This window comes from Ambystoma mexicanum, chromosome 2p (assembly GCF_040938575.1).
Source record: "Ambystoma mexicanum isolate Mex_15411 chromosome 2p, UKY_AmexF1_1, whole genome shotgun sequence".
Lineage (NCBI taxonomy): Eukaryota > Metazoa > Chordata > Amphibia > Caudata > Ambystomatidae > Ambystoma > Ambystoma mexicanum.
Window position 1 is genome coordinate 85,756,054 of NC_090923.1, and position 16,706 is coordinate 85,772,759.

General features: G+C 47.5%; 1 protein-coding gene across 4 annotated transcripts in view; it reads left to right on the top strand.

Moving 5' to 3' along the window:
- The window catches only part of QRICH1 (glutamine rich 1), a 557,471-nt gene that overhangs the window by 434,006 nt on the left and 106,759 nt on the right, over positions 1–16,706 (top strand). For all 4 annotated transcript variants that reach the window (XM_069643302.1, XM_069643300.1, XM_069643303.1 and 1 more), the window contains one exon: positions 7,829–7,980. In XM_069643302.1, coding sequence (XP_069499403.1) covers positions 7,829–7,980 — 152 coding nt within the window. The remainder of the gene's footprint in view (positions 1–7,828; positions 7,981–16,706) is intronic.

Consider the following 16,706-nt stretch of genomic DNA (forward strand, 5'->3'; position numbering starts at 1 on the left):
CGTAGCAATGCGGCTGCTGTTGCCTTCCAAAAGGATGTTTCCTGGGAAACCATCGCCAAGGCGGCTACATTGGCTTCCCCATCAGCTTTTTGTAAGCATTACTGCCTGGACCTGAGCTACAGGGCTAATGCCCAGTTTGGTCAGGGTTTTTGTTTTCCATCCACCCAAACTGGTGCGCGCTTGGGAATCTCCCACAAGTATGGCGGAAAGGGGCTGGGATGTAGGAGTATAATAGTTACTCACCGTAGTGACTCCCTTACTCCTAGTCCATAGTCCCCTTTCCTCCATATACCCCTACACCGTCCCCTCTATAATATATACTCTATTACTGCTTAAATGGTCTCAGACATGGCGATAGAAAAGGACTGAAGAGCGATACACGGTGTGGAGCTCTGGAGGGCGGGGCTACGGCCACGTGCGATACCCCGTGTAAAAATAGGACACACATTTACAATTTCTGATGCTTTTTACAAAAGTGCTCGGGTCCCGTCCCGAAGGACGGAATGTTTCACAAGTATGGAGGAAAGGGGACTATGGACTAGGAGTAAGGTAATCACTACGGTGAGTAACTTTATTAGTACTACTCATGGAACCTTGGTAGAGTGGCAGATCAGTCAGGCTTATCATAAGAGGAAGATGCGAGCTGTAGCTAAGTTCGCTGAACCCAGTTAGTAATGCAATTCAAAGAAACACTTAGACAGGTAAATGAATTTGTTTTATATATATATATATATATATATTACATTTATTTACAAAGTAGGTTCTAAATTACTTAGCACATAGAACCAAAACGCATAGAAATATTTTTAGATACTTTTCATGGGCCGCTGCATGGTTTGTAGTTGCTTGCGGTTACAATTGTTACAGCGTTTAACACGAATGACAGTTCTACCATACGATGGTCTTTTAGGAAGGAAAACTGTTGGCTAGTCAAAACCGAGCGGAGCTTAAGGTTCTAGAGGCAGTTTCTTTACACACCAAAGCTTTTAAAGAACAATTTGCAACCCTAGTTAAAAGGCAGTTCGGAGAGGGCTCAAAGTCTTGTGAAGCAGCAGAACGACAAATGTTCCTCTGGATACTTTCTAGTCTCTAGTTTGACGTTGTATTAATCTTCCAGCATCTTCAGAGACCTTGTTAAAGGACTCGCTAAAGGGACATAAGCAGCAGCTTGGGTCTGAGGTAAGAGGGGTGGCACCCTGGACACCTCTAAGTGCACTCCAACACTCTGGAGCTACTTCTTGGATTAAGGTAAGCAATAACTTTTCTCCCCATAGTGTATCTTGGGTTAGAGGAACTGTTTGTGTCTGGATTCTCCTCGATGTGGCAGTGCTGGATTCGACCTTCGGATTCTTTGGTCTGGTGACGAAAGGCAGGACAATGGATGGGATCTCTCAGCAGCAGTCTCGAGGGAGGACATCTGGCACGGATTTCTTCAGCTTCTCGTGTCAGTCTGTGGTTTTGGCACCTTTTTTCGCCACACCTACATAGGACACGATTCACCAGGTCAATCTTCTCCGTTTCCTTGAGTCCAACACTCTGGTGAGGGTACTTGAATGAGTAAGATTGTGTCTCGGGAGATTCACCTGGAGCTCAGCAAAGACTTGGACGGATTCGGCCATTCAGAGATGTTAGAGAAAATTCTCAGAAATGTGCTTATTCCCTTCACCTTAGAGAAACCCTGCAACTTTATTGGATTTTGAGGACTTGATTTGTTTTAACCTGGACAAAGTGAGGCCCTTTTTTCCCTACTCATGTATTTTAATGTGATTTCAGAACTAATTTTTCTTTTCGGTTATGGAGTCTGACAAACTCCATAGGAATCATCTGTTACATTGTGTCACACAGCACCTTCAGCGCAGTGGCACAGGGAAGTCTTTCAGATTTCCCAAAGGTTTAAATACCTGTTCTGGGACAAACTACTGTTTCCCAGAGCAGTAAAGTGAAATTGACTTTACTAACATTTGTAACTTTCTATACAGAGCACACACTATCGTAACAATAGGGTGCTAGAGGGGTTACCTAGTATCCCCTTTGTCTAGCTTCTCAAGTAACATGTTTGTTACCCTTTCCTCGTTGAATGGCTGGTGGTAGTGGTTTGATTTTATCTACTGTGGTGTGCATTTACTGCGGGCTCCGTTGGCAGCTGCAGTAAAGCACCCAAGGGTGCAATTTTTGTCAACATGGCCCGGTCTTCTTTTTTCACCCATTTCTTCGTGGAAAGGTCATTCTTGAGGTTTACTCTGCGCACCAAACCGGGTTTGGTCCCATTGTTCGCTTTGCCTTTGGCTGGATTCCCAAGTGAAGCCCGCCTCTGGCTCCAGGGTGTCTGGGGTAGGAAGGCTGTGAGGGAGGTGCCTGAAACTCCCTGTGCTTAGTCTCCTAGGAGACCCAAATGCACTCTGTGATGATTGGCTAGCTGACTGTCCTAAAAGGACAGTCACCCTGCTGGGTGACTGACAGCTAGGCTGGAATGAATGGGAGAAAACTGAATAAGAGGTGAGGCTTTTGGCTTGGAAGGCAGTCGACCACTGGACGAAAGAACCAAAGAAGAACTTTAAGAGGACGCCTGCTGCAACTCCTGGACCGGTGGTTTGCCAGGTGAAGCTCTGCTGCTGTGCTGAAACTCCAAATTAGTGTTGATAGAGAAGTCCCTGCAAGGACGACTTCTCCCCTTGAGTTGGTGGGACCAATCAACTCCAAAGTAAGCCACCTGGACATTCTCTCGGAGCTGGTAGCCTTTCCATAGAGTTGCTGCTGGAAACCGAATAGCCATGGAGAGAAACACCAGATTGTGTGCGTTGCTTTTAAATTGACCAAGAGCTCCAGGACGATCCTCCGTAATCCCAGGAAGCAGGACTGACCGGGCCTGAGCCCCCTCAACAGAGTGCGGGACCCCAGAGGCAAGGAAAGTCCATCTCGACAGCCAGGAACTGCAGTGTTGCTATTTGCGGTAGTTGCGAGGAGCTGAAACCCTGAAGTGCCACTTGTTGGAAAGATTGCCGGTTGCGAGCGTTGACCGTTCCATTGCAGTGCAGGAGTCCCCAGAAGTCCTCCCTCTTGTCCCCACGACTGAGGCCCAGGAACAGAGATCCGCAGAGCTGCACAGGAACAGAAGTCATCTGCTGAACTTTTTCTTCAATACAAAGGTACTGTAAAGTCTGAGAGAATTTACCTCTCATTGTAGAGTTGCCTGCATCTTCTACTACTCGCCGGTCTAAACCGCTTGTGGCCCTACATTTGATTCTTCTTTTCTTCCAAGACTTCTAAAACATTGTGCAAATACTTTTCTTACTTACCTACAGGAAGTGCTTCATCCCATATAAGACTTTTGCCCATTGACTTTGGCTTAGCCCGCTGTACTGAAGGACTGTTCTTGGGGGATCCGAAAGTATTTGCCTGCTTAAGAATATTTGTGGTCTCTTGTTGGCTCCATGAGATATAATCGCGGCAACATTTTTTTACCGCAACATTTTTGCCGCAATTATATTACCTGATAACCTCTTGTTGTGTCTAATAACCTTTTCCTTTGACCAAGTTCGAAAAAGTATTCTAAATGCAAATAGTAAGATATTAATGTCCCCAGCACCCTAGCTATTGAAGTCACCTGAGTGTGTAGGTTGTCTCTGTGGGCCATCCCAAAAGGGTCTTTACTGATTTGGAAACTAAGAGTGTACCGTTTTGAGGTGTATTTGTGTGTTGCTTTTATATTGTTCCCTTCTGAAGAAGGCTTATTCTAACTGACTGATAAATAAATAATTTATTCAAGAAACCTTGTGTGTAAGTGTTTATTTGAATACTTGTCACTGTGAATCTGTGCAACTCCCTTACAGCTCACATTGACCCCTCTTGAGATAAGCCTGGCTGCTCAACACGCTACCAAAACTGTGTAGTACAAGCTTATACCAAAGGTTGGGTTTCCTATTACCTGTAGTCAGGGTTGTTGTAGTGTTCCCAAAGGGTACTGCATTCAATCTTGCCTAACAAGAGACAATGCACTTCAACTTTGTCGGAGGTCTCCTGGTGATCGGGTTCTGCAGCTTTGGAAAGTCACAGGACCCTGGGCGATGGGCTCAGATTGTAGTTCGTCTCAGGCCTCGTTGACCCTACAGTCAAAGGGAAGGAGTCCTTTTCGGAGTTCCTCTGTCGCACATAAAATGGGTGCAGGACACCAGTGGTCGCTTCACGGTGTTGCAAAGGGTCTGCGCGTCTCTGGTTGTCTTCTTCGGTTACTTCAGTTTCCAATGGTCGACTTGGCTTTCATCTCAGGAACCTCACCTTTTATTCAGTTTCAGCCCACACACTTCTGCAATCTCTCTCAGCAGTTTACTGTTACAGAAAAGGGTGGGAGGGTGGCTGTCCAATCAGGTCAGCCAGATCCACAGTGGTGGCTGGTTCCATTTAGGCACTCGGAGAGCAGTGGAATTAACTTTCCCCCTCTCCACCCCCTCCCCCTACCGTTCCTGCAAAGACACTGGAGCGTAGTCTGGGGGCACCGTAGGGTACCCGCCAAATCTCTCTCTGTATCTCTCTCTCTCACACACACTCTCTCACTCGCACACACACACTCTCTCTCTCGCACACACACACTCTCTCTCTCGCACACACACACTCTCTCTCTCGCACACACACACACACACTCTCTCGCACACACACTCTCTCTCGCACACACACACTCTCTCTCGCACACACACTCTCTCTCTCGCACACACACTCTCTCTCTCGCACACACACTCTCTCTCGCACACACACACTCTCTCGCACACACACTCTCTCGCACACACACTCTCTCACACACACTCTCTCTCGCGCACTCTCTCGCGCACGCACACACGCGCGCGCAGGCGCACGCGCACACACACACACTCTCGCTCGCGCACGCACACTCTCTCTCGCACACTCTCTCGCTCACTCTCTCGCGCGCACTCTCTCTCTCACACGCACACGCACACACACACACACACACACACACTCTCGCGCACACACGCGTGCATTCTCTCTCTCTCTCTCTCTCTCCCTTTCCCTCTCCCTCTCCAAGAAAGACCACGCTAGAAATGGCGAGAAAAGAAGCCACCACATTAGTACTATGGTGACGCTATTGTGCATAACCGAGACTGTGAAGTGTCTGCGGCAAAAAATGACACAATAGTTGGTAAAACACGTCCACTGCCACCATCCATAACTAGCAAGGTTGTCTGTGACTAATGTCACAGGAGCAGAGAGAAGGGGCATGCTAAGTATCTCATTGGCACTGCACATAAGGTGGTGTGTGCCAATTTCTCGGAATTTGTTTTAGGAGGAATACAAAGTATCCTTAGTAACTGTATTTACTCAAGGATAATGAAAGCATCTCAAAGGCGAATCCAAAGGGTTCCCAGCAACACTGCCCATAAAAAGCTGTGTGCTGCAAAAGTAAAACACAAATGCCTTAAGAGATAAGGGGGAAAGTAGACTCCATAGTCAGGGCCATCTTAAGCACTTTGGGGCCCGGGGCACAAACACCTCTGGGCCCCCCACCCCCTGCCAACAGACCTAAGGGATATAGAATATCTAGTGTGCCACACCCCATGTCACGATAACAACCATAGCTTGATCTGCTGCCTCGCAGAGATCAAAATAAGCATAGTAAACTTCCTTTCAGATACCTTACACTCTTCATTCATGTAATCAGTGATAAACAAGTAGCATTTCAAGGTCAACATTAGCATTCTACGCAAGAGTACTTGTATTCAAGCATAGGTACAGCAAACATTTCATCAATAACGGCCACGTGGAAGGTATACTGGGCATCAGGGCACAGATTATATGACGGATACACAATCCAGAATAGTCTGATATTGGCTGCCTCAGAGACAGCAAAAGTGCTCATGCATGGATACAGACGACCAATGGGAAGCAAGGATAAAACTACACATAACACAGCATAGAGAGTGGATAACGATTTGAAGATGCCAGGCAGGTGTCTGTATCCAGACAGACTGAGATTAGAAGTGGGACATGGTTTTCAAGCATGTTGCCCTTCGAGAGCAAAGAAACAGATGGCTTTGGTGTGTAATATGTCAATGTTCACTATCATTATAGAGGAAGCAACACTATATATAGCCAGTGAAACCATGAATGAGTCTTTTTTTTAAAGATCATGCCCTGACAACGAAATCACTCTGAAGGGCTGACAATTTTGAAAGGTTTAGGGACTTGCAATTTTGACAACTGAGATTAAATGAGATACCCAGGATCACACATTGATTAAGAGGTGTAGCTGGAATTCGTTCCCACAATTTGTGCTCTTTACCAATGTATTTTCTAGTTTTTACCTTGAAGTAAAATAATCCCATTTTACAGAACTGACTTGGAAAATATGAAAATCACATAACCCAATATAAACATTTTAAAAAATCTAAACGTTATAGAAACATATTATTCTAAATGGGAATGACTCTAGCTTCATTGTCTGCATCATCATGGAAAGTATATAAATACCAGCATACTAATGGATGTGATCTTAAAAGATTTCAGATAGGGTTCTCTTTTCTATTGTAGAGCTTTAAATACACCCTAAACACAGGCTTGGGCAACGGTATTTAAAAACGTGCAGAAAAACCTTTGAATTGTACGAAAAACCGAACCCTTTTGTTGTTACATAAGCAGACCTTAAAACATGTTGGTAAGAAGCCTGCAATATCTGGTCTGTCTCTTCTGTCTAGAATTCCTTCCACTCAAATGGCCTACATGATAGGAAAGATCAGGTAATTGGCCAAACAATGCCACCAATATGTGAGAAGACACCTTTTTCATAGAAGGCACTACAGTACTGTGAGTGATATATTTGTCCAGGATCACATATTGTCTGCTGGCAAAGCCAGGATCCAAGCATGAACGCTTTGATTCCACAGTCTGGAATTTGGATACATAAACACCTCTAACATTTTATTGTCCTCATTGGAGGTGCCTGCCTATGTTTTACAACTCCCCATCTAAACAAACCAATCTCTAAACCATCACAATACTGATGCTATGTTAGTTTTATTTAGTGCAGGTACATTGGTGATGAGAACACCTGGAGTGCTATAGAACAAAGTACATTTACATGCAGGCTTAACATCTTCATACATTGGAATTGCTGAGTTGACCTTGCTGGAATTTTGTATTATAATCTTGCATGTGACCGCATATCTCTGCAGTGAGTGCTTAACACACTGAGGTATCCTCTGAACCATCGGGACACTCAAATGTATCCATATGCATTTCAACTTTGGCTATTGCACATGATCAACTTAATCACCACAGAAAGGTGAGAATGCTACAGGTGTTATGCCATGCAAACTATGTATACCACAGTGAACATAGCATTACAGGATGAAAAGATCATAACAAAATGTACGTGTCAACAACAGACAGAAAATAGGTTTAGCCTTAGCAGCACACCATAGAAAATCCTGATGTGTGATACTTAATTTTGTTGATTTAGGCAAACTGACTTTTTCTTTTAAATATGTCTCCTTCCTGGGGCCCCTCCAAGGTGGGGGCCCGGGGCAAGTGCCCCTTTTGCCCTCCCATAAAGACGTCTCTGTCCAAAGTAAAGGTGAAACACAGAGAACAGAGTTCCAAAAGACAAAGCCCATAAGAATGAATAAGTGGAAAAATGCTCCACTCATTCAGGATGTAGCAAAAAGTGCTGGGTGTCTCACTAGGAGAGGGGATGAAGCATACAAATGATAAATCTCCCTAGCATCTAGTCACCCTCCTTTTGTATTGAGGTTCACAGTTAAAACATAATTGCATGCAAAATTAGGCCAGTTCATTGTGTAAATCTTTTCGCTATCATTTTCAGGTATTTCCAGTTGAAAACAGTAGACCAGCACATGAAGCTGGCTTTTTCTAAGGTCCTGCGGCAGACAAAAAAGAGTCCTTCAAATCCCAAGGACAAGAGCACAAGTATCCGGTATCTGAAGGCATTGGGAATCCATCAAGCTGGCCAAAAAGGTAGATGGCACCTAGACACATTGGGTTAATTCTTGCTTGTGGTAACAATTTCACATCTCTGCATATTAGTAAAGAATGTTATCTATGTTTAACCTGCAATCCTACAATTTAAGCCAATCCTTAGTTGACGGTTACTTTCAAACTGTAGCATATTATTGCATGGGTGTCTACAACCTGCAGCTCACCACATGCTCTGCACCATGATTCACATTGACATTTCTGATCCATAACCATTTATTATGCTGGAAGGGGCCATTGGAAGTTATGGTCTGAAATCCTGGATGGCCGAAAGTTGCAGACCGGTTTATAGCACCTTTTTTATTTTGTTTTATTTTTTTTTTTTAGCAATAATTGCATCATGGTCCATGATGGTACATGTTAAGTAGAATTTTCATATCGATAAATCTTCCTGACGTGTCAACCCCAGAACATTTTAATGAACTAGGTAACTATTTTACCTTGTCCCTAGGTGAAGGGGAATCTTTTTCTCCTCACCTAGTCTTTTTTTTTGGGACATTCCGTCCTGTGGGACGGGACCGGTGCACTTTTTGTAAAAACGCATAAAATTGAAAAATGTGTCCTTTGTCTTTTTACGCGGGGTACCGCACACGGCCGTAACCCCGCTCTCCTTGGCTCCTCCCCACACATCCCCCTTCAGTCTTTTTCTCTGCGGAGCCACTGGTAGGTTCCTTACTTTTCTGGGCACCCTGGCTGTGGGGGACTCCTTCCTGGGGTCCTCCAAGTCCGGAAGGGGCTTCGAAAGCTCTGCTACCAGGGTTTCTCCTGAGGTGCCTCGCAGGCCTAATAGGCGTACCAGGGTTTTCTACGAGGGATCCCGCGAGGGGCCTGCCAATACTGGATCATGATCCGAGGTTCACCAATCGGGTGTTAATAGCCAGCCTATTTGTGCTGAGGCATTAGGTACTGGAGTTCGCTCCAAGGTCTCCTTGTCTGGAGCTTCCCATACAGACACCGGGGTGCGCCCTGAGGCCTCCGTTGAGGCTTTCTGTACTAACCATGGTTTGAGGACCCTCTCGGGGGAGCTATCAAGACTGCACTCTGTTCCGACGTTCCTCTTATCTAGGCGAAGGTGTGTACCGACAGAACTGAGGGACCTGTTGAGGTCTTGTCTGAGAGGTGGATTCCTCAACTTTTTGTTACCAGTTCTGTTGAGGGGGCACAGGGAGAGGTCGCTGACCGTTTCTCCTCTGTTACCGGCTTGGCCGAGGTTCCTCTCTTGGAGGCTAACTCAAAGGGTCACGACAAGATGTCCAGTAAACATCCCAGGCACCATAGTACCGGCTCTGCCGAGGATCCTTGTGTCAAGGCGAAAGTTGCGATTAAGTCCCCTGACCAGTTTGTGGAGTCACCTGCCTCATCCACACATGTGACGCAGTTCTCCTCGCATGCTCACAAAATAGTCGGCCTTCCCATGTGGTCTACGGTAGCCATTTTGGATTCTTCCGTCACACCCACGCTATCGACGACGGGTGCCGGGAGCCTTCTTTTTGGTGGACAACCTTGTCCATGAGACGGTGTGTATCCGTTCCGCCCTTCCTATGACTGGTGCGCTCAAAACCACTAATGCATACGGTCTCGCTTCTTCCTGCTTCTACCCCACTGGTCTATGTAGACCCTGTTGGTTGCGGGCCCTCTTGACAGCCTTCCTCACTATGTTCGTGGGGGTATGCCCCTCATGAGTGGCCTCTGCCCATCTCGGTTCCTAAGGTTTCGGCAGAGGATGCCTTTTTTGGGAAGTTTAAGAGTCTTATGAACACTGATCCCATGAGGGGGTACTTTAAAGGCCTTTTTAGGGAGATCTGCCCCCTGGTGCTGCATCCTGCCCTGGCAGATCCAGTCACGGCACCTGTCGTCCTGGCAGCGGTACCAACTCTACCTCCCGGCCCGCCTCTTCCGCCTCCGGTTGACAAGACGCCAGCAGAGCGAGACATCAATTTGACACCGGTCGCATCGCAACCGGCGGATCCTGACGTTCTAGACGACCCTCAGGCAGACCAGTATACTGAGGACCAGCCCCGCTCTATCAGAGCATTCCACGACCGGGTTCTGGACATGTCACTCCTTGACATACCAGTACCTGAGGCACCCGCTCTGCAGGAAGGGGTGCTCACCTTGTCTCCACAGGCGCGCCTGGCTTCCTTCCTTCAGAAGGACGTTCTGGTCAAGGCCCGCAAAGTCTGGGGTAAATCCCACACTGGGCTACATATAAATAAGATAATTGACACCCGTTAGACTTCACCCCTCCGAGGAAGTAGCCTTGGCGTCAGGCCCGCTCCTTTCCTCAACAGTGATTGCGGCCGCCTCTCTGCAATCCAAGCCGGCCTCTGCGACATGTGCTGCCGCAGCTCAAGTTCTAGCCCAGGAAGACAAGTTGCTAGACTCCTTGGCCATGAAAGTTTTTGCCAACTTGGTGCTGCAATTGCGTCGGGCTAACGCAGCGCTCATTTTGACGGTGGCGAATATGAAACTGTGCAGGGATTTGGCAGACTTCCAGGAGTTCATTCCTGGGGACAGGCGGGAAGAGTTTAAAGACGGTTTTTCAGATTCCAGGGTATTGGCGCAGGATATGCTGGAGGCTGCTGCGCACCATGTGACACATCAGCTCGAGGCCTCACGTTTGGGGTGGACAACTCTCGTCAAGCTTGGCTTCATGCAACAAAGTTTTCGAAGAAGGTCCAAGATAAAGTTCTGGACCTGCCTTTGGATTGCAAAGAGTTTCATTCTTCAATGAATGACGAGCTTACAAATACTAAGGCAAGCACGCAAACTGCCAAGTCTCTGTGCTAGTGAAGCCACCAGTCATAGTTCAGAGATCTGGATCCCAGTCTTGGTCCTCCTCTGGCTTCAGAGGGTTCCAGGACCGCAGGTCGCGTACGGCTGATCCGCTGAGAGGTAACTCCCGTTGGAGACAGCAACAAGGTCGGTTTTTCTCTCGGCCTTCAGCCTCCTCTTCAGGGACAGATGGTCTCTCTGCCGAAAAGTCTGTAAAATGAAATTTTTTGGCGCTTGCATGAGACTCCGGTGGGGGAGACGAATCTCGGCTCACCTGGAAGCGTGGCAAACCATCACCAAAGACCGGTGGGTTTTGTCCATCGCTCGGACGGGCTTCCACTTGCCCCTCCCCCTTACTCCACCCTTCCTCCCTTTCAGCAGTCGGGGACGCCCTCCCTCAGAGCCGAGGTCCAGAAGCTTCTAGACCTCAAGCCAGTGGAACTTGTTCCCCTAGTGGAAGGAGGGGAGAGCTTCTACTCTCCGTTTACAGTGCCCAAACCCAACCAGGCTGGTGTGCGCACCATTCTAGACCTTTCCCAGTTCAACCTTTCTCTTCCCCAAGAGAAATTCAAGATGATCCCGTCCTGCCAAATAAAGTCCTCTCTTCAGAAGGGCGACAGGCTCAGCGTTTTGGACCATCAGGACGCGTATATGCAGATCCTGATTTGGAGCCCGCATCAGAAATCTCTGCGGTTCTCCCTGCGAGACCAGCACTTCCAATTCCGAGTGCTCCCTTTTGGTTTCAGCTTAGCGCCTCGTGTCTTCACGAAGATGTCGGTCATTGCGACTTTTCTTCGGCTACAGGGTATTCATGTGTATCCATATTTGGAGGACTGGCTTCTGCGCAGTCCTTGTCCAGTGAAAGCCTCGAGCAATCTTCAGTCTCTCCTTCAGCTCCTGTTCGGTGTTGGGCTGTGGGTGAACTGGCGGAAATCCTCCATGACGATCTCTCAGGACCTGATATTGCTGGCTTTCCGTTGGAATACGATCGACTGCAGAGTGTACCCGACTGGACAGGATGGCGGATCTGTTAACCACGTGTCAAGTTTTCATTCCGTCAGAGAGCATGTTGGCCTGGTGGTTCCAGAGGCTTCTAGGCCTCTTGGCCTTGTGCGTGCTTGCTCTTCCCCTTGCTCGTCTCAAAATGCAACGCCTGCAGATGGCTCTTCGGAGCTCCTGGCTTCAGGCAGTGGACCCGGACACCGCAATGATTCCGGTCCCACCCTGCATGATGACAGATCTCCTATGGTGGTCATCTTTTAGCAATATGTCGATGGTTGCTCCTTTTCAGGAGCCCTCCCCTCAAACGACCATTATGACGGACTCACCCTTATCAGGTGGGGCGCGACAATGGATCATCTTCATGTTTCCGACCTGTGGTCGCCACAGGACAGACAATTTCACATAAATTATCTGGAGCTTCTGGCGATTTTCCTGGCGCTCAAAGCTTTCAAGCCAGTGATTGTGAACAAAGTGGTCCGCATCTGCACAGACAATGCGGTATCCATGTTTTACATCAACAAGCAGGGGGGGTACCAGGTCACCTCCCCTTGTAGATCTAGCCATTCAGATTTGGGAATGGGCCATTCAGCAGTGTTTGGCTGCTGGCTGTGCACATTCCGGCCGAGCTGGAAGTGACTGCATACTCTCTCAGCTGACGAGCGGTGGTCAGCTACGAGTGGGAGCTGAACACGGAGATCCTCTCTGACCTTTTTCGTCATTGTGGCACTCCAGAAGTGGACCTCTTTGCGATGTCATTAAACAGGAAACTTCCTCTTTATGCTTCCAGGAACGGTTTGGAGCTTCTTCCCTGGGGGATGCTCTCGAGATTCTGTGGCAAAGCATGAGAGCCTACGCCTTCCTGCCTCTTCCTCTGATTCACCGGGCACTATGCAAGCTCAGGAACATAACGAATTGCACTGTCCTGTTCATAGCCCTGTGGTGGCCAGCCAGATCCTGGTTTTCGGAGCTTCAGCATCTGTCAGTCTGCTCACTGATCAGGCTTCTGCTGATTCCCGACCTGCTTCACCAGAGCGATCAGCAGATGTGGCACCCCTCCCCAGAATCATGCATCTTGGCGGCCTGGTGCCTGAGTTCAAATCTTCAGAAAGTTTCAACTAGTCTGCGAATAATATGCGTATTATCTAGGCGGCTAGAAAACCTTTGACGAGGTGTCAGTAAAGGAGCAAATGGCTCCGCTTCTGTCACTGTTGTTTAACAAAGTAGCTGGACCCCCAGAGAAGCTGCCATCGACACGGTCCTATCATTCGTTTCTCATCTGGCAACTTCAGGCATACATGTCTTGTAGGACTTATTTGTCGGCTATCACCGCTTACCTGTCCAGACACTTGCTCTTTTTCATTGACAAACCCTGTCATTAAAATACACTTTGCAGGTCTATTGCATCTTTATCCATCTGTGCCCAACCCGCAACCAAAGTGGTAATTGAATGTGGTCCTCACTGCCTTATGCCATAAACCTTTTGAGCCCATGGCTACAGTGGACTTGAAGTTCCTTTTGTGGAAAATGGCTTTTCTGATTGTGGTGACTTGGGCAAGGCGTGTAAGCGAGCTTCGGGCCTTGTCTGTAGAACATCCATTCTTCATCTTGCACAGGGATAAGGTTGTCCTCCGACCAATGACTTCTTTCCTTCCAAAGGTGATATCTGATTTTCATCTGAACCAGTCTATTTTCTTACCCGTTTTCTTTCCAGACCCTGACTCAAATGCCGAGAGGGTATTGCATAATTTGGATGTCCGACGAGCTCTAAAGTTTTCTATTTGGGCAGAACATCTAAACGGAGTAGCTCTTCCCAGCTTTTTGTGACTTTCGGAGACCCGAAAGGAAAGCCGGCCTCGAAAGCAACTATCTCCCAATCATATGGATTGCTTCCTGTATTTCGGAGGCGTATACCATTCAGGGCCTTTAGCCTTCAAAAAGGAATTCATGCCCATCTTGTGCGGGGCAAGGCGGCAGAAATATGTTCCCTGGGAAACCATTGCCAGAGCAGCTATGTGGGCTTCCCCATCTGATTTTTGTAAGCATTACTGCTTAGACCTGAGCTTCAGAGCCGATGCTCCGTTCGGGCAGACAGTTCTTAAAAACCTCTTTCAGTAAAGGAGTTCCATCCAGCCATCTCCAGCTCCGAGGTAAGTTTTGCCTGCAAAGCAGCATATCGTGCTGCCTTTGCACCCATTTTGGTTTCAGCGTTTGTTTAAAAAAAAAAAAAAAAAAGCAAAGTTGAATCCATGGGTGCGCTTGGCATTGTCCCATCCTAAGCCCCGACCCGCTTCCTGAATCTCCAGCCCGCCTCCCATCCCCCCAGCACCTGCGATTGGTTCCTTTGCTTTATGCACATCAAAGACTGCGAGAGCCATGCCCTTGCAGCTCTCATGCTGTTGTCTCGTCCCCTCCCCTCATTGGGCAACTTTCACATAACACAGACCCTCCCAGGGCAGCCCCCTTCAGAGGCGGCTCCAAGTACTGTCTGCAGGTGACAGCAGAGAAGCCAATAAAGCCAGCATTCAACAGACACCAACAAAAACTGTAAGTGTGGCATGGCTGGGGTCTAGAGCAATTAAACTACTCCAGAAAGCCCCCGCCACTCTACCTTACTGTTCCATAACCTATGCTGCCATAGTCTTACACCATGCATACTTAGAGAGATTTATGACCACCAACCTTAATCTATTCTTGGCTGGACTGTAAATGTTGTCTTGCCCTACATACTAACATACTTGCCAATGCTAACTAGTGCTACACCTAGAGGGAACGGTGAACATTAGCCAGTCTCACATTTAGACAGGTGTAACAATGTTAGCATGTGGCACACTTAGATGGAATTCTTAACGTTGGCCTTCTTCGCATCTAGATAGAAATGTGAATGTTAGCGTGTGCCACACTTAAATGAAACTGTGAATGTAAACAAGTGCCACACTAGGATGTAATGGTGATCACTGGCCAGCCTTGCAGCTAGATGGAATTTTGAGGATTAGCAGGTGCCACACTCAGATGAAATAGTGGATGATAGCAGGCCTCACACTTAGACATAATTGCAAGGACAGCAATGCCAATTAACCAATCCACTTACAATTTCACCCCTCGGCATACACCTCTCAAACTCTAACCAACCACAAGCCTAAAACACAACAATCCGCACAAACTTCACTACACTGCAACAACAAAAGAAAACACACATAGACTCACACAACAGCACACAATGACTACCAATCGTAAAGCACCCCAAGCCCAGCCAATGGACCCACCGGGCTGAGGCTGCCAACAGCACATCACTGCTCTCTTGCACTTTTCCAGCTTATTCCCACTAACTCACCCCCTGCTTCCCTTTTTCAGAGCGCCAGGGGACCACTCCGGTGGTGATAGTGCACGGTACAAATATCCTTTAACATTAACATCCACCCGTTTTCCTGTGAGGAGTGCTTGGTAATCTGCCAAAAGTATGGAGGAACGGAGACGGGACGTAGGAGTATAACAAAGTTACTCACCGTAGTGACTACCTTACTCCTAGTCCATAGTCCCCTTTCCTCCATGTGCCCGCCCGCCGTCCCCTCTAATAAGTATCCTCTATTATTGCTTAAATGGTCTCAGACCTGGCGATAGAAAAGGACTGAAGGACAATGCGCAGGGTGGAGCTAAGGAGGGCGGGGATTACGGCTGCGTGCAGTACCCTGCGTAAAAAGAGGACACATTTTTCAATTTGATGCTCTTTTTTTTTTTTACAAAAAGTGCTCCGGTCCTGTCTCACAGGACGGAATGTCCCAAATGTATGGAGGAAAGGGTACTATGGACTAGGGGTAAGGTAGTCCCTTTGGTGAGTAACTTTGTTATTCTCTCCATGGTGTATGGTTGAAGTAATAGTTTCCTACAACGTTTGGGCCTAGGCTGGGTTATGGGTTCCCCTGTTAATTTCTCTTTCATGTACTTGAGTGAATTACAGTTCCCAAGTATAAGCAGGATTTTCATCCCCCTTTAAATTGTATTGAGTGAGCCAGCACACCCCACCTTATGTAGAGTGCTGGGGGATACAATGTATCCCCTTTCTTTCTTACCTGGTCAAATTTTGTTACAACTGCAAGTTTTACAAGAATTGCTGATGGCAGTGGTTTTTCCTTTTACCTTTATGACTTTTAGTCTTTATTACTCGCAGGCTGTTATTTCAGCCTCAGTAATTCACAGAAGGGCCACCATTTCTTGATTGTGGTGACTTCGGCAAGGCGTGTAAGCGAGCTTCAGGCCTTGTCTGTAGATCATCCATTCCTCACATTTCACAAGGATAAGGTTGTCCTACGGACCAATCCTTCTTTCCTTCCAAAGGTGGTTTCCGATTTTCATCTGAACCAGTCTATTTCCTTACCCATTTTCTTTCCAGACCCGGACTCCGATGCCTAGAGGGTTTTGCATAATTTGGATGTCAGACGAGCTCTAAAGTTTTTTTATTTGGACAGTTTATTTGCTGTTTCTGAGGTCCTCCCCTGCCATTGTAGGTGGGTACGACCTCAGTGGCTGTTTCGTCTTCGGCGGAAATCCTTTAGATTCCCCACCCAGGCTCCAGAGTGTCTGGAAAGGCAGGAAGCCACAGAGGAGTCAAAATCTCTGTAGCCCTTCTTCTTCCACCTTGCATGAAAGGAACAAACTCCCAGTGTGTGTGGGGCTAGCTGTCATGATTGGGCCGCCAGGCAGCCTGCTGCTTGCTGTAAAATGCAGGTAGAGAATGCAGATGTTATGCTGTAGTTCATGATCAAAAACTCAGAACCTGGAAGCTGCTGACAAGTCGACCACTGGAACCAAATCCGAAGAGGAAAATTCAGGAAAACGCAGCTGAGACGATTTCCAGAAACCGGAGAGTATGGTGTGTAACTGGAGCCTGCTGTAGCCCTTCCTTCCAAGCGACCTGGGGACTCTGAAAACGATGA